Source organism: Dromiciops gliroides, chromosome 3 (genome assembly GCF_019393635.1).
Source record: "Dromiciops gliroides isolate mDroGli1 chromosome 3, mDroGli1.pri, whole genome shotgun sequence".
Lineage (NCBI taxonomy): Eukaryota > Metazoa > Chordata > Mammalia > Microbiotheria > Microbiotheriidae > Dromiciops > Dromiciops gliroides.
This window is the reverse complement of record NC_057863.1, coordinates 377,909,436-377,927,533: the sequence shown is the minus strand read 5'-3', so window position 1 is coordinate 377,927,533 and position 18,098 is coordinate 377,909,436. Positions and strand designations below refer to the sequence as shown.

The 18,098-nt window shown below is 35.9% G+C and overlaps 1 protein-coding gene across 2 annotated transcripts in view; it reads left to right on the top strand.

Moving 5' to 3' along the window:
• The first annotated feature begins 664 nt into the window (after positions 1 to 664).
• RAB3GAP1 (RAB3 GTPase activating protein catalytic subunit 1) overlaps positions 665 to 18,098 on the top strand; it is a 95,762-nt gene continuing 78,328 nt past the window's right edge. The window contains exons 1-3 of one of the 2 annotated variants that reach the window (XM_043992025.1): positions 665 to 717; positions 824 to 879; positions 5,653 to 5,728. In XM_043992025.1, the coding sequence (XP_043847960.1) occupies positions 700 to 717; positions 824 to 879; positions 5,653 to 5,728 (150 nt within the window). In that variant the 5' untranslated portion in view covers positions 665 to 699. The remainder of the gene's footprint in view (positions 718 to 823; positions 880 to 5,652; positions 5,729 to 18,098) is intronic. The other variant, XM_043992026.1, reaches the window with a different exon arrangement.

Sequence of the window (18,098 nt, the reverse complement as noted above, 5' to 3'; positions counted from 1 at the left end):
AGTACTTCAAAGGTAATAAATGCTACCTGTTCAACCCCCTCATTTTACAGTATGAAGAAACTGAAGACAAATGAGCGACATGCCCACGTCACACAGGCTGTCAGGAGCATTTCCCTTCAGTTTCCTCATGCCACAGGGACGGGTTGGACCGGATGATTCCTTCCACTTCCAAAACTTAAAAGAGTCCTTTAATTAATTCATTAAACAAGCACTAAAAAGCATTTATGAAGTACTTGCTATATGTCGGGCACATATATAAATGAACACAACTATTTCTTTTTTATCACGGCCTTATCAGGTTTCCTCCCTTATCTTTTCTTCCACACTCCCCTCCCCAGCAAATCTCCAGCTGAAGTTTCTTTCCTCCATCCAGGATCAGGAAATTATAGGCACAGGTCTGAGAGGCCCTGAGATCTCCAATCCCTTCAAAAACAAGTGACTGGGGGCAGCCAGAGAAAGCTCTAATTAAGCCTCTCCGGGCCTCCAGCCCTGAGTAGTAGTTTTCATAGCAAGCTCATCCATCTGGCCACAACGCAGCTCTTTTCCAAACTGTTAATTAGCAGAAAAAAAAAGGTTGGCCCTGTTCTCTTCCCGATCCGTCCTCGCCTCCTGCCCACTCGCCCCGCCCCTTCCCAGCAGCCTTTGCGCCCACTCCCTCCCCTTCCCCTCCCCCGCCCGGCGCCGGACAGCTTCCCCAAGATGGCGGCCGACAGTGAGGTGAGGCCTCTAGCACCCTTGTCTCGGTCTTCTCTCCTTCCCCGAGCTCCCCGAGCTGTGTCAGCTTCTCAGAGCTCAACCTTTCTCTGTCTTTTTCTTTCCGTAGCCCGAGTCTGAGGTGTTTGAAATCACGGACTTCACCACCGCCTCCGAGTGGGAAAGGTGAGTGGTTCCTGGCCCGACCCCGCGGCTTCCTCCAGCGGTGCTCCCCCAACCCCCCGCGCCGCCCCAGGGCCCCCAATCCCTCGGGCGGCTAAGGGAGACCCCAGCCCCACTGCCGCCTCACCGCGGGACCGGGCCTCGCGTCTGTCGTACCCCCGGCCCTTTCGGGGTCCTGCTTGCTCCTATCTAGCCTAGTCCGCGCTGCCTGCCCCCCCCCCAGGCCATCCCCTTCCTCCACCTCCCACCCCCCGGCCGTCCTCTCCCTATCCCTTCTCTAGTCTTCTTCCTGGTCATTCCCCACCCCCCCCCTTCCCCCTTTCTGGCCTTCCTCTTCTCTGGTCTTTTCCCCTCCCCGCCTTGCCACTCCTCTCTCTACCCCCCCCCCCCCCGGCTATTTCCCTCCTTTGGCTACCCCCTCCCCTCCTTCCCAGCCCTCCTCCCCTCCTGACCCTCCTCCGTACCCCTCCCCATCCCAGGCTACTCTTCCTTCCTCCTGCCTACCCCCTCTAACTCTGCCCCCGTCTCTTCCAGCCTCCACTTTCCCTTCTTGATTTCGGGGAAGTGGACTTGGAGTTTGAAGGAAGTTCCTGTTTGGAATCCTTGGCTGCTATTCGTTACTTGCATGACCTGGGGCAAGTCCCTTAACTCCTCTGTTGTTTTATCTGCTAAATTGAGGTGTTAACTAGATGCCTTTTAAGATTCCTTGGAGCCCTAAATCTACCTTCCCCTTGTGATGATCCCTCTTGCTTACCTCCAGCTTCTCAATTATTCCTTTGCTTTCCTCGTTTTAACTCCTGAAACTGCAGCTTCATAAATTGCCCTGTGGCTATTTTCTTTTTCATTCAAAACTCAATGCTGGACTCTTAGTTCAAGTGACCTGAGCCGGTTACTGCACCTCAGTTTCCTCATCTATAAAATGGGGCTATTAATTCTCATACTACCTGCCTCACAGAATTTTTGTGAAGAAAGTATTTCGTAAAGCTTAAATAATTATTATTGTTTCCTTTTGGTGTGCCCTTTACAGGACCAGGTGGACTTCCTTCAGATGACTGTTGGATTTTTTTTTTTTCTCTTCCCTTTCAGGGGATTCAGAATGACCTTTAAAAAATCCTGCAGTCTTGCTTGCTGAATGCTTTCCTTTGATTTCAAGTTGTCATGCAGCTATGGATAAAGTACCCTTTGTCTGTTCTGTTGCTGCTGCTCCTTTTGCTTTTACTAATGTCAAACCCCAATAAACATTTGTGGGGACCTAACTCCTGTTATTGAAACATTTGGAAAGTTGGTTTTGTGAATAGCTTTGGTTCAAGTTAGGGAATTTCTCTTTTCCCTGTTATGTATAAAAAGGTTTTTTTTGGCCTGTCATGCTTTCAGTTTTTATTCTGATGCAACCTTTCATGAATTGTTAGGAAAGAGGGTGAAAAGTACAGAGAAAAGAATCAAATGCAAAAGATACTTGCTAGAATGGTTGTATAGGATGCCTCCAAATTGAAGTAAGAAAGATCACTTATTTATTGAATTCTTGTAGTACACCCAACCCACACTAAATAATGTGGTGGGGAGTAAAAGATGCCAAAACATGGTCTATGGAATCGAGAGTTTATGATGTATTTGGAAAAATAAGAGTAAAATAAAAACATTTCCCATTTTACTAATGTAGGACATAACCCATCTATGATTTAACAGATGGTATTTAAAAATTGTTGTGGCTAAAAAAGTCTGAAAAAGTCATTACCTTTTGAACAACCTGAGGATAAGTTTCTGAATTTATTCAGGCTAATTACTTAGATAACAGAAAAACTTAATGTCATTATTGCTGTCCCCAGTCTCCTACCCTGCCAGTTCTTGCTTTACCAGTTTGGGTAGAATCTGCTGGGGCATTTTTGCACTTTGGAAAAAAAAAATCCACTGTCACTTATACATCATGATGTAGACATTTAAGGAAGGAGAAACTGCAGTAGGTTTATGCTATGGAGTACTCAGTAGAAGTGCAAAAACAATGATTATGTACTGCAGTGATTAGAAAAAACTTAAGAAGATGAGACTTGGATAGGCAGAGGAGGTGAAATTTGGGGAGTTGGCATAATAGAGACACTTGTTTTATTGTAACAGAAGTTATCTGTATTGAAGAGAAGTGATAAAGTTGGATAGGGTAGAACCAGATTATAGAAGGGTTTTTAAAACCATCTAAAGAATATAGGCAATGAGGAGTCTTTACAAGTTGATCTGTTCAGTGATATCATGAAAAAGGTGTTACCAGAAGATGATTTTGCAGTGTTATGAAGGTTACATTGGAGGAATAAAGGAACTCGAGACGCAGGGGCACCATTTGCAAGAGGTTGTCATAATCAGGTTATATCAGGCTGGTGGAAGGATAAATGACTAGTGTGAAATGTATTTCCCTCCAAAAGAATATTAATTTCTTGAGTGTTGGGACTTTAATTTTTATCTTTATATTCCCCAGTGCCTGGAACAGTGTTTGACACAAAGCAGGTACTTTAAATGTTTGTGAATTAAGTTGAGGTTTGTTTAGAGATTAGACATAGGAACTAAAAGTATAAGGACTCGGGGCAGCTAGGTGGATAGAGCACTGGCCCTGGAGTCAGGAGTACCTGAGTTCAAATCTGGCCTCAGACACTTAACACTTACTAGCTGTGTGACCCTGGGCAAGTCACTTAACCTCAATTGCCTCACTAAAAAAAAAAAAAAGTATAAGGACTCAAAGATGAAGCCCAAGGTTTCATGACTTGAATGGTGGTTCCACTGTTGGAAAAATGTTATAAGCAAGAAAGTAAACTTTTGGTGAAGGACTAGAGGAAGGAAAGATTTTAAGTTGAGTTTTTAAAAATTTATGGAATATCTATGCTGATTTGTCCTGATCTGGAGATAAAAATTTAGAAATGGAAATCACTTGTCATTTAAAAACAGTGGAAATATTTCCCTCACGCAAATATACCATCAATTGGCCTTTGGTGGTTGTTAGACAATTTGGGGACTCATAGAAAAAACTAACCCTGTCTTAAAAGTATGGACATTAAATTATGAGCTTATAGTGGGAAATTTGCTTTTGGTTTTTATGGTGAAACAGCATAAAATTGAAGTTGTAAAATATTTAGGAAATACATGCACATTAAGAAGGAAAGTAATTTTTCAGTCCTTAGAGATTAAATTTTGAGTGATTTTCCTTTTAAAATTTCTATGTTGCTTAGCTTTTTGTCCTATACCCTAGAATTTAGCATAGTGCTTCAAACCCTGTAGACACTTAATGCTTGATTGATTGTCCAATGTGTATTTTTTTAAAGGTTAAATAGAGGCACATACCTTCTTTCTGTGAAAGAACTTCTGAGGAAATCATTTCTCATTTTTTCAAATAACCCTTATTTTTTGAAATTTATCGTTTACATTTTTCAGAAACTTAAAAACTACTAGATTAAAAACTGCTAATTTTTACTATTACTATATTGATTTCCATTCTATTAATTCTGATTTACTTTTCATTATTTTTATTTTCAAGCATGATAGTCTTTATTAAATCTTTTAATCATAACTAATAATTTTTTCACAAGGAGTTAACCACATTCAGGTGACAAACTGTAACCTAGAATTTGTCATTCAGTGTTGCTTGACAGCAGAAATGCAATCATATGTATGTGTGTACACACACATGCAGAGTTCACTGAAGTAGGACACTGGATGTCTTAAATTATAATTTTGTTCAATTCTCCTGTGTTCTTCTCAACAATAGATTCTGAATCATTGTAGTATTGCATTATATTACATCATACACGTTCAATTTAAAAAACATTTTTTCTAAGCATCAGCTTTTAGATTTAACTTTTTGCAGCTCTTCATCTATGAAAGCACTTACTTTTCCCCTAATCTTATTCTTCATAATTATCATTTGGCTCCAGTTCTATAAAGTATATTTATTTACTACCATCTTTGGGTATTGTGAGCTCTGTCTGTTGTTATTGCTGATATTGTGCTTGGAGATCTGCTTATTCTATAGATAATTGAGATTAGTTAAGTGTTTAAATCCTAGTCATACAATTTAAATTGAAATTAGCTTTGTAAGGAACTGAGAGGGCCTGTTTGGCTAGACTGTAGAATGGGAAGAGATAGCCAGATTGATAAAAGGTTTTTAGAAGCCCAACTGGAGTTTATATTTCATCCCAGAGGAAATTAGGAATCTTTGGAGCTTGGGTAGGGGAATGAAATAGAATGACTTGTGGAGTACATACTGGAGTAGGGGAAGACTTGAGGAAAGAAAACTAATTAGTCTGTTGCATTAATCCAGGCTAGAAGTGATGAGGTCCTAGTGTCTGTGTGAATAGTGAGAGGAAAATAGATGCAAGAAAATGTGGCAGTAGAAACAGAAGATGTGGCAACTGACTACACACACATATACAAACACAAAATAACACTAAGGTTAATTATGAAGCTGAGAGAGACTAATAAGGGTGATCTCAGTAAATTGATTATTGGTTCCTGAAAAGATAAATGGATTATCCTTTTATTTTTATTTCTATGAGAAAGGTGTACCCTAGGTAGGCTAAGCAATGTACTAGAAACCAAGGGCCTAAGAATGAATGATTTAAGGAATTTGTTTGACATCTTTATGCCCCATTTTCCTCATCCTTTAGTCGGGATAACAAGATTAGCCTCTTTTTTCAGGTAACTAAATGGTGTCTTAATTTAAGAATTCTTTCTCTTTTAAAAGCAGAATAAAGTATTCTGGGTTGACATGTTTGGAAAGTATTTTTTTTCCCCTCCTAGGTTTATTTCAAAAGTTGAAGAAGTCTTGAATGACTGGAAACTAATTGGAAACTCTTTGGGAAAGCCACTTGAAAAGGTCAGATTTGCTATTTGCTGTATTAAAAAAAAACCTTTCTCAATTGTCATTTGCCAAAATAATCCTTTGTATCGTTAAAGTTTAAGCTGTTTAAAGTTCTATGTGGTTTCTAAACATTATCTAATGGAAATTGATTACAGGAATATTTAAATCTCTAGCCAAAAAATACATGTTAAGTGCTTGTGAAATATTTTAAAAATAAAGTTTTCTACAGAATGCAAGAGTTTGTGGGTGATTTTTTTTCTTCTTTAACTCTCAATGTAGAGAAAAATAGTAAAGCTTTTCCATTCTTCTTTACTGGATATTAGGAATACATTCTTCAGAGTGCTTTCATTAATTTAATTAAATAAAGGCACTTGGCAGTTTTAGAACTGAGCTGTTTGCTTGACTATTTACTCATTGACTGTTTTGATTCTATTTAGATCTTTAATCCTGGGCAAGTTAACTAAATTTCTTCTTTTATAAAATTGGGAGAATAGTGGCACATAAGTCACAGAGTTGTGAGAATCAAATGAAATACAATATGTTAAATGCCTTGCAAACCTTAAAGCTCTGTATACATTCTAGCTGCCACCTCCACCACCACTACCACCACTACCACCACTACCACCGCCACGAGTTTGGAGGTGACACTTTTGTCCACTTCGGTTTTTTCTGACTTTTATAGTGTAGAGAATAGTACTTGTCTTTCCTCTCTTATGTGTATATTTGAGAATGAGAATTAAAAACTGAGTTCTGTAGTGAAAAAAGTATATTATAAAATGCTTATCTAGTAGAATTTAAAGAAGATGGCCTCTCTGACCGTAAGTACTACCTTTTTAGTATAGTGTTTAATATATATTTGTTCTTATGAAAAATTATAATAACATAAAGACGATTTAAACTTTTTAAAAAGAAAATTGCTTGGTATCTCCATGGAGATTTTAGCTATTTGAACTTCAGATAGATTTCCTTCTGTAAGTAGATTGGAGTACTTTATATGCTTAACTTTTTGGGCAAATAGCTTAAATGTAAGAAATTAACATACATGTTTTGTTTATGAAGTTATTTCAGTACCTCATATCAGGACTATTGCTTTATGATGTTGTAAAACTCTTTGAAAGCTTTAAATGCTGTAATTTCTCTGTTTCCACATGAACTGGAACAAAAAATACTTAAGAGTTTTAAATAATTTTAAGACTTGACCATTTGGAAGCAAGATTTGGATAGAGTAAAGTGGTGTGCCATAATGAGTGTCTTCAAATTCTGGGATAAATTGAAAATTTTCCTTAAAACTCTGAAACATAAATCTAATACTACATTTTAACTATTTAAACATATGCAGAAAGTTTTAAGTGTGTGCCAGCAAAAGAGGTTAAATTACATATGACCAAGGTGTGAAAAATAGACTTATTCTTCACTAATAAGCAAAAGCAGAGAAAAACAAGCAGGACATTTGTAAGGCTCTTTAATTATGCTCAATACTATTTATATTTAGACCAAAATTTTTTAGTTTTGGGGGGGGCTTTTTTGCGGGAGAAATGAGGGTTAAGTGACTTGCCCAGGGTCACACAGCTAGTAAGTGTCAAGTGTCTGAGGCTGGATTTGAACTCAGGTCCTCCTGAATACAGGGCCGGTGCTTTATCCACTGTGCCACATAGCTGCCCCCTAGACCAAAGATTCTTGACCTAGGATCTGTAGGAGTCTGTGGATAGATTTCATAGCTTCTGGAACTTTAAGGGGTGGGGGGGGGGGGTGGGGGGGGAGGGTCATTCTGTTTTCATTGACTTCTAGCTGAAATTTAGCCTTTCCTTCAATTAGGAAATTTTTTTATTAAACAATTGTGAGAAAGGGTCCATGACACAAAAAAAGTTTAAGAATACCAATTTAGTTGCTTATACTACTGAGACTTGGTCTGGGCTTCATAAATTGAGAGGGTAATGTAAAACTCAAGTTTCAGAAAGGAGTCATTAAGTTCATTAATGGCTTGAAAAGGAAGGCCTAATGGAGAAAGGCTACTAGTAAGTCAGGTTCTAGAGCTTGTCTTGTCCCCATTGAGAATGAATTTAAAGATAGGTTAGAAAGGCTAGATAAAAGATTATTCAGAAAAGAAAAAAGATTATTCAAAGATTAAGTTTAAGTGCTAGTAAAATTCTCTAAGGGAAACTTTGGGATTTTCCTCTCAAAAAGGATAATCTCATTCATCCAGAATGATGTACATATGGCTCTGGGTAAATTGAAATGAACCATTAGAGATTCAACCTGATAGCTACATGATTTTATACATGTATATGTAATATACACATGTATACATACACATTTCTTTAAGTTGAAAGTAATTATGTGCTGTTAAATTTGAAGCATGTAAAAGAATCAGCTATGGTTGAGTCAATGTTTCTGCCTTTTAAATCCAACTGAAAAACCTTAAAGGAAGAAAATAATTATCATTATAATGATAAGATGAATTAAAAAGTATTAACATGAGTTCATATTTTTCATGCCCATTAAGTGCATTGTGTCATTTTTACCGTAGAATTTAGAATCTCGTAGAAATCAATGACAAATTAAAAATAAATTTGAATTACAGGTTTACCTTGTTTTGAGAAAACCCCAAGTAAGTGATATAATAGAAAAATCAGGAGCATAATGATTAATTGCATTACAAAATAAATTTTTATTCCTGTAACTATAATCTACAAGGGTATTTGATGTTGGTTTATGGTCCATTTGATGTGGATAGTGTATCATTAAGTAGAGAATTGGAGGCTAGAAAAACCTGAAGATCTATCAGAAGCAGAGATAATGAAAATCAAAGGGACAGCAGGATTAAGTTAAACAGAGCTTTTTAAAGAATACTTCTTTTGTGCAAATTGAGTAAACTGATTTTGTCATCATTTTTATTTGTTTTACTCTTCCTTTTACATAGCAACTAAAGCTTTAGCAAGTTAATTTCAGAGAAAAACTTGAGCGCGTCTATTTGTAATGGATTTGTGGCACATAGGCAGCACTGTGGGCCTGGAGTCAGGAAGACCTAAGATTAAATTTCACTTCACTTATTAGATGTGTGACCCCAGGCAAATCATTTATAACACCTCTTTGCCTCAGTTTCCTCATCTGGAAAGTGGAGACGATAATAGCATATTGCTTTGAGGATCAAATGAGATAATAGTTTTAAAGCACTTAATAGCCCAGTACTTGGCACATAGTGCTTTATTAGCTACTAACATTATTATTTAAAGTTTGATAGCCGTAAATGTTACATATTATAAACAGTTATAAAATTCTTATATAGCAAAACATAATTTAGAGAAACTGCCTTTGTAATCTTAAGTATTTCCTTTAACATTGTATTTAAAATACTTCTTTTCAAAAAAATTGGTATATAAATATTAATGAACTTTTACAAAATAAAACTGCTTAGTGTTTCTGTAGATATTTTAGCTGTTTAAATAGATTTTCTTCTGTATGGTACTTTTCAGGTCTGAGACCTTTTTCACCTTCCCTCTTCTTGTTCCTCTCTCAGCTCCTCTTCCATGTTTTGGGGCCATGTACCTTAAGATGATCCAGCTCAACCCCCTCATTTTACCTATGAGGAAATTGTCACAGAGATGAAGTAATGTCTAAAGCTACAAGGTAGTAATTGACCAAGTTAGGATTTGAGGTCAGGACTTCTGAGAACCACTGTGGAGGACTAAACAGTTGGTGGTAGAGATTAGATATCGTACTGATCTAAAGTATAATTTAAGTTTGACAGCTGTTGCTCTGGTGCCCAAAATAATTAATGCCTGTAGAGGAGTAAATTAAATTACTACAGGACACAATTTAACCTTCAGGAACTACCTTACTTTGGGGCTTTTTTTTTTTTTTGGCCTAATGTTTAAGTGTCTGATTAATCACTTAAAAATTAATGGATTCTATCATGATGATGAATCAGCATTTGTGATTTCAGTGTCTTTCACCTATGAAGATTGTAATTGCCGGTTGATTTTTGGCAGCTTTATTTTTTTGTGTTTGTTTTCCTAGTAGCACAGTACCCCACATACTGTAGGTGCTTAATCAATGCTTTTTGAAATAAAAAATGAATGAATTCTTGCTTTTCCATAAATCTATCAGAGTTCATTGAAGTAATATGCTGGTGGCTTTCCTCTGATTATTTTCATTTCTCAGTATACTACTTAGGCTATCTCGTTCTCCTTACATGACTAGTCTACCTCCCTTTTCATTCATATAGGTTCTTGATAATTTCTCAAGGTGTTCTTCAAAGGCAGGCCAACTATATATAATAGACACTTAAATTTTTGAAAAGTGAGAGAGCTAATCAAGGTTATTTTCTTTTTCCAAAACATGCTCTAAAAAGTGACAAATCCTGCTTGGTAAGGTGCATTTTAAAATGAGCATTTTATGATGAAGCATTTTTGCATTTTGATTTCATTAAAAAATATTGGTATGGGGCAGCTAGATGGCGCAGTGGTTAAAGCATTGGCCCTGGATTCAGGAGTACCTGAGTTCAAATCTGGCCTCAGACACTTAACACTTACTAGCTGTGTGACCCTGGGCAAGTCACTTAACCCCCATTGCCTCACTTAAAAAAAAAATATTGGTAGGTAATGCTTTATTTCCTTATGACTTTTATTTTCCATTTTTGGCTTTCATTTTCCACATTTTGTTTAGTTTAGGAATAAGAAAATTATACTAATTTTCTATTTAGGTCAGTCTCTAACTTATTAATGCTTTTATTCTACTAGATGGCCACTGTAATCCCTTCCAACTTTCAAATTATCTGATTCCATATGTGAGAGAGTTTTTTGGAATATGAGAAAATTTTTCCAATGTTAAAAATTATATTTAGGCTAGGCCACAAAAATCTGTTTCACCCATAACATAAATGAAATTATAGTATTGGTAATACAAGCAGTCTGTAACTTAAAACATTTCATACAAAAGAACAACTAACCTACCTAGGAATTTCACCTGTCTGACTGGTTTAAACAAAAAAACTCCTTTCCCTGTTCCTGTCTATTTCCTTTCCCTTCCTCTTTCCCTGACAAAGTTGACCCAACTCCTATTGGAGCTATCTACTTTCACACTCACTAGTGACTAGAGCTGATCCTGGCCTATTGTCAAAATTGACTAATATTAATATAGCTTTATTTCTCCTCCCTTTCACCACAGCTTGTGAAAGCCTCCCTCTTACCTTCCACTTTCTCAGTCACCCAAGTACCTGATCCCTAGCTGCTATACCCTACAGTGACACATATCTAAAGCTTGTGGTTTCTTACTCTTCCCTCTTTTTTTAATTGAAAAATTGTCAATTATCAAGCTTTTGTTTTCTTCTCCTTCAACGTCTGTACTCTTATTGGGGTGGGATGAGGAAACCTTTGTAACAATTCTTTAAGCAAAACAAATTCCCATATTGACCATCTCTAAAAATATGTCTTATTTTCTATATTATTCCATCACCTCTGTCATGAGATGGGCAGCATTCTTCATCAGCAGTCATCTGGAATCATGATTGATTTTTGCATTGATCTGTGTTCTTAAGCCTTTAAAAATTGCTAATTTTTACCACGTTTTCTAGTATGAATCCCCTTCCTCCGGGTTATGTTCACTTGACTGAATCAGTTGATAAAAATCTCCCCATGTTTCTCTAGAATTGTAGATTCATTTCTTATAGCACAATGCTATTCCATTACATTCTTGTACCACACTTTGTCCATTCTCCAAATCATAGTTGTTGGGGGCAGCTAGGTGGCATAGTGGATAGAGCACTGGCCCTGGATTCAGGAGTACCTGAGTTCAAATCTGGCCTCAGACACTTAACACTTACTAGCTGTGTGACCCTGGGCAAGTCACTTAACCCCAGTTGCCTTACTAAAAAACAAAAAAACAACAACAAATCATAGTTGTTATTTAGTCATTCCAACTCTTCATGACCCCGTGGACCATGCTGTCTATGAAGTTTTCTTGGCAAGGATACTGGAATAGTTTGCCATTTTCTTTTTGAGTTCCAAAACCCCCCTTAATTTCCAGGTCTTTGCCACAAAAAAAAGAAGCGGCTCTATTTTTGTATGTATATGTCTTTTGCCTCCTTTGATCTTTTCAGTGTATAGGCTTATTAGTGATATCTCTGTATTCCCCCTACTTTATCTTTCCATGAAAGCTACCTGGAACTGGAGGAATCCTAGCTCTAATAGCTGAGACTATAGTAGAAAGAAGTATGATTCTGAAATTGAAAGTTGTTGACTGTAGTAGAAATGGATTTTGTATTGTCAAAAGCTTTGTCTTCATCAGTTGATCTAATCTTTTTTTTTTTTAGTGAGGCAATTGGGGTTAAGTGACTTGCCCAGGGTCACACAGCTAGTAAGTGTCAAGTGTCTAAGGCTGGATTTGAACTCAGGTACTCCTGATTCCAGGGCCAGTGCTCTATCCATTGTGCCACCTAGCTGCCCCTAATCATTTTTTGATTGTCTTGTTATTCATATCACTAAGTTCATAGTTTTCTTAATATTACATTAACCCTGAATTCCTAATATAAATCCATCCTGGTCATAGTGTATAATCTTTCTGATACATTGTTTTAACCTCTTTAGCTAATATTTTATTCAAAATTTTGCAATGTCCATTATAAATCTATAGTTCTTTTTCAGCATTAATTCTCCCTGGTTTATGAATAAAGGCCATATCTGTATCATAGAAAGAATTTGGTAGGATTCCTTCTTATGCCATTTTTGCAAACAATTTATGTATTATTAGGATAAATGCTTTGAATGTTCTATATGTTCAATGTTCACTTCTGAATCTGTGGTTTTGGTTTTGTTTTTTTTCTTTTTTTGGAAGTTCATTTATTGTTTATTTTATTCCTCTGAAATTGGGTTGTTTAAATTCAATTTCTTTTCTATTAATTTGGGTGTTTAAACTTTTTTATAAATACACATTTATTTCATTAAAGTTGTTGATTTTGTTGAAATATAGTTGGACAGAATAGTTCCATAATCTTTTATTTTTCTCTTCATTTGTTGTGAATTCTTTGTTTTCATTTTTGATACTAGTAAAATTTGGTTTTCTTCAAATTAACTGTCTATTTTATTACTTTTTTCCTTTAAAAAAAGTATTTTTATTCAGTGGATATTTAAACATTTTGTTTTTTAATTAAACTTTCAGTATTTTGATTTTTTTATTGGGTTTTTTAAATTTGTTAGTTTTCTAGTTACATTCTCAATTCATTTATGTGGTTTTTCCTCTCTTTTTTGTTATTAAAAGCACATGGAGATAGAAATTCCCCCCCTAAGGACTGCTTTGGCTACATCCTCAAAATTTTGGAGAGTTCTGTAATTGTTGTCATTATCTTTAATGAAATATTCTCTGGTTTTTCTTTGGCCAATAATTCTTTAGCATTAAATTATTTAGTCTCCAATTGCTTTTTTTTTTTAATTTTTTTTTTTTTAGTGAGGCAGTTGGGGTTAAGTGACTTGCCCAGGGTCACACAGCTGGTAAGTGTTAAGTGTCTGCGGCCAGATTTGAACTCAGGTACTCCTGATTCCAGGGCCGGTGCTCTATCCACTGTGCCATCTAGCTGCCCCTCCAATTGTTTTTTTTTTTTTTTTTTGCGTGGGGCAACGGGGGTTAAGTGACTTGCCCAGGGTCACACAGCTAGTTAAGTGTCAAGTGTCTGAGGCCGGATTTGAACTCAGGCACTCCTGAATCCAGGGCCGGTGCTTTATCCACTGTGCCACCTAGCCGCCCCTCCAATTGCTTTTTAATACTTTTTTCAGTGGCTTTTTATTTAGTGCATTTTTTCCATAAAAGTATTTTATTATTTTCCAGTTACATGTAGAAATAGTTTTCAACATTTATTTTTATAAGATTTCTAGTTTCAAATTTTTCTCCCTCCCTCTTCCCCAAGACAGCAAGTAATCTGATATAGGTAATATATGTACAATCACATTAAACATATTTCTGCATTAGTCATGTTATGAGAAAAGAATCAGAGCAAAAAGGAAGAACCTCAAAAAAGAAAAACAACCACCACAAAAACAATAGAAATAGTATGGTTCAATCTGCATCTAGATTCCATAGTTCTTTTTGTTTTTCTGGATTTGGAGAGCATTTTCCATCATGAGTCCTTTGGAACTATCTTGGACCATTGTATTGCTGAGAAGAATCAAGTCTATCACAGTTGATCAACACATAATTTTGTTGATACTGTGTACAATGTTCTTCTGGTTCTGCTCATCTCACTCAGCATCAGTTCATGTAAGTCCTTCCAGGTTTCTCTGAAATCTGCCTGCACATTGTTTCTTACAGCACAATAGTATTCCATTACATTCATATACCACAATTTGTTCAGCTGTTCCCCAATTGATAGGCATCCCCTCAATTTCCAATTCCTTGCCACCACAAAAAGAGCAGCTATAAATATTTTTGTACATGTGGCTCCTTTTCCCTTTGTTATGATCTCTTTGGGAAAAAGACCTAATAGAGGTATTGTTGGGTCAAAGGGTATGCACAGCTTTATAGCCCTTTGGGCATAATTCCAAATTGCTCTCCAGAATGGTTGGATCAGTTCACAGCTCCACCAACAATGCATTAGTGTTCCAATTTCTCCACAGCTCCAACATTTACTATTTTCATTTTTTGTCATATTAGCCAATCTGATAGGTGTGAGGTGGTTCCTCAGAGTTGTTTTAATTTGCATCTCTCTAATCAATAGTGATTTAGAGCATTTTTTCATATGGCAATAGGTAGCTTTGACTTCTTCATCAGAAAACTGCCTGTTCATATCCTTTGACCATTTCTCAATTGGAGAATGGTTTGCATTCTTATAAATTTGATTTAGTTTCCTATATATTTTAGAAAGGAGGCTTTTATCAGAAATACTGGCTGTAAAAATTGTTTCCCAGCTTTCTGCCTCCCCTCTAATTTTGGATGCATTGCTTCTGTTTGTACAAAAACTTTAATTTAATGTAATCGTAATCATCCATTTTGTATTTCATAATATTCTCTATTGTTTGGTCATAAAATGTTCTCCTTTTCAAAGATCTGAGAGGTAAACTATTCCTTCCTTTCCTAATTTACCTATGGTATCACCTTTTATGTCTAAATCATGTACCCATTTTGACCTTATTTTAGTATAAGGTGTAAGATGTTGGTCTATGCCTAGTTTCTGCCATACTATCTTCCAGTTTTCACAGCAGTTTTGTCAAATACTGAGTTCCTGTCCCAGAAGCTGGAGTCTTTGGGTTTATCAAACAGTATATTACTAAAGTCATTTACTACTATGTCTCCTGTGCCTAACCTATTCCATTATTATTCAACTCTATTTCTTAGTACCAAATAGTTTGATCACTGCTGCTTTATAGTAGAGCTTCATATTTGGTACAGCTAACCCACCTTCCTGTGCATTTATTTTTTTCATTATTTCCCTTGATATTCTTGACTTTTTGTTTTTCCAGATGAATTTTGTTATTTTTTCTAGCTCTGTAAAATCATTTTTAGGTAGTCTGATTGGTATGGCACTGAATAAGTAAATTAATTTAGGTAGAATTTTTATTCTGTTAGCTCAGCCTGTCCATGAACAATTGGTATTTTTCCAGTTATTTAGATCTGATTTGATTTGTATGAAAAGTGTTTTGTAATTGTGTTCATAGAGTTCCTGCGTTTGTCTTGGCAAGTAGACTCCCAAGTATTTTATATTGTCTACTGTTACTTTAAATGGAATTTCTCTTTCTATCTCTTGCTGCTGGACTTTGTTGGTCATGTATAGAAATGCTAATGATTTATGTGGATTTATTTTATATCCTGCAACTGTGCTAAAGTTGTTAATTGTTTCAAGTAACTTTTTAGTTGATTCTCTAGGATTCTCTAAGTATACCATCACATCATCTGCAAAGAGTGATAGTTTTGTTTTCTTCTTGCTTATTCTAATTGCTTTAATTCCTTTTTCTTCTCATTGCTAAAGCTAACATTTCTAGTACAATATTAAATAATAGAGGTGATAATGGACATCCCTGTTAAACCCCTGATCTTATTGGGAAGGCCTCTAACTTATCTCCATTACATATAATGCTCCCTGATGGTTTTAGATAGATAACTGCTTTTTTATTTTAAGGAAAGCTCCACCTATTCCTAAGCTCTCTAGTGTTTTTATTAGGAATGGGTACTTTATTTTGTTAAAAGCTTTCTTTGCATCTATTGAGATAATCATGTGATTTTGGTTAGTTTTCTTATTGATATGGTTGATCATGTTGATGGTTTTCCTAATGTTGAACTAGCCCTGCATTCCTGGTATAAATCCCACCTGGTTATAATGTATTAGCCTGGTGATCACTTACTGAAATCTCCTTGCTAATATCTTATTTAAGATTTTTGCGTCAATAGTCACTAGGGAAATTGGTCTAAAAATTTTTTTTTTCTGTTTTGTCTCTGCTTGGTTTTGGTATCAACACCATATTTGTGTCATAAAAGGAATTTGGTAGGACTCCTTCACCTATTTTTCCAAATAATTTATATAATGGAATTAATTATTCTTTAAATATTTGGTAGAATTTACTTGTAAACCCACCTGGCCCTGGAGATTTTTTCTTAGGGAGTTCATTAATGGCTTGTTCAATTTCTTTTTCTAATATGGGTTTATTTAAGGATTTTTCTTCCTCTTCAGTTAACCTGGGCAAATTATATTTTTGTAAATATTTATCCATTTCATTTAGATTGTCAAATTTATTGGCATACAGTTAGGCAAAATGGTTCCTAATTATTGCTTTAATTTCCATTTCATTGATGGTGAAATCACTCCTTTCATTTTTGATACTGGTAATTTGGTTTTCTTTTTTCTTTTTTTTTTAATCAAATTAACCAATGGTTTATCTATTTTTTGTTTTTTTTTTTTTTTTCATAAAACCAGTTCTTAGTTTTATTGATTAATTCTATAGTTTTCTTGCTTTCAATTCTATTCATTTTTCCTTTCATTTTCAGGATTTCTAATTTAGTATTTAATTGGGGATTTAAAAATTATTCTTTTTCTAGCTTTTTAAGTTAGCTTTTTTTTTTTTACTGCATTGTAATCAGTAAAGAATGAGAATATTTCCACTTTTCTACATTTGAGCTTTTGATGTCTTAAGACATGTTTGGGTTTTTTTGTTTTGTTTTGTTTTTGGTGAGGCAGTTGGGGTTAAATGATTTGCCCAGGGTCACACAGCTAGTAAGTGTCAAGTGTCTGAGGCTGGATTTGAACTCAGGTCCTCCTGACTCCAGAGGCGGTGCTCTATTCACTGCACCACCTAGCTGCCCCAAGACATGTTTTTGTAAAAGTGCCATACACAGCTGAGAATATATATGCTCCTTTCTGTTTCCATTCAGTAATCACAAGAGGTCTGTCTATCATATGTCCAGTTTTCCTAAGATTCTATTCAGGTGCCTAACTTCTTTCTGTTTTGGTTAGATGTATCTAGGGCTGATAGGGGTAAATTGAGTTCCTACATTATTGTACTATCTATTTCTGTCTATTTCTCATTTTAATTCATTTAGTTTTTAAATCATCAAGCAGCTACTATGTGCTAGCACTGTGCTAAGCATTGGGGATACAAAGAAAGGAAAAAGACAGTATCTCTTCTTTTTTTTTTTTAAGTGAGGCATTTGGGGTTAAGTGACTTGCCCAGGGTCACACAGCTGGTGAGTGTTAAGTGTCTGAGGTCGGATTTGAACTCAGGTACTCCTGACTCCAGGGCTGGTGCTTTATCCACTGCGCCACCTAGCCGCCCCGACAGTATCTCTTCTTAAGGATCTCATAATCTATTTGGGAAAATAACATGCAAACAAACTTTGTACAAATAAGCTACATAGAGGATAAATTGGAGGTGATTAACAGAGGGAATCCACTTGAATTAAGGGGAATGAGGAAATACTTTCTATAGAAGATGGCATTTTAGCTGGGACTTGAAGCAAGCCAGGGAAAGCAAGAGGCAGAGGGGAGAGAGGGCATTCCATGCATGAGAGACATCTATTGAAAATGTCTAGAGTCTGGAAGTGTAATATTTTATTTTGTATGAATAGTAAGGAGGCAAGTGTTTAAGTATATAGAAACTATGCCTTTGGGTACATATACAAGGTTTCCCAAAAATCTTAGTGCAGTTTACAGCTATTTAAACTTAAAATCACGAGATACCATTATTTGGAACAGAGGTAAGATGAAAATCCTTTCCACTAAATTCAGGGGTGAAACAAGGATGCCTTTCAAAATCACTTCTATTTGATATAGTAGTAGAATTACTGGCTATAATAATAAGAAAAGAAGCTTTTTAAAGTTTGTTAAGCTATTAATGCTTAAATTGGCACTAAGACATTTAGGGACACTGTAAATTAGATATTGAAATAAATTTTGCGTGTGTCTTTGTGT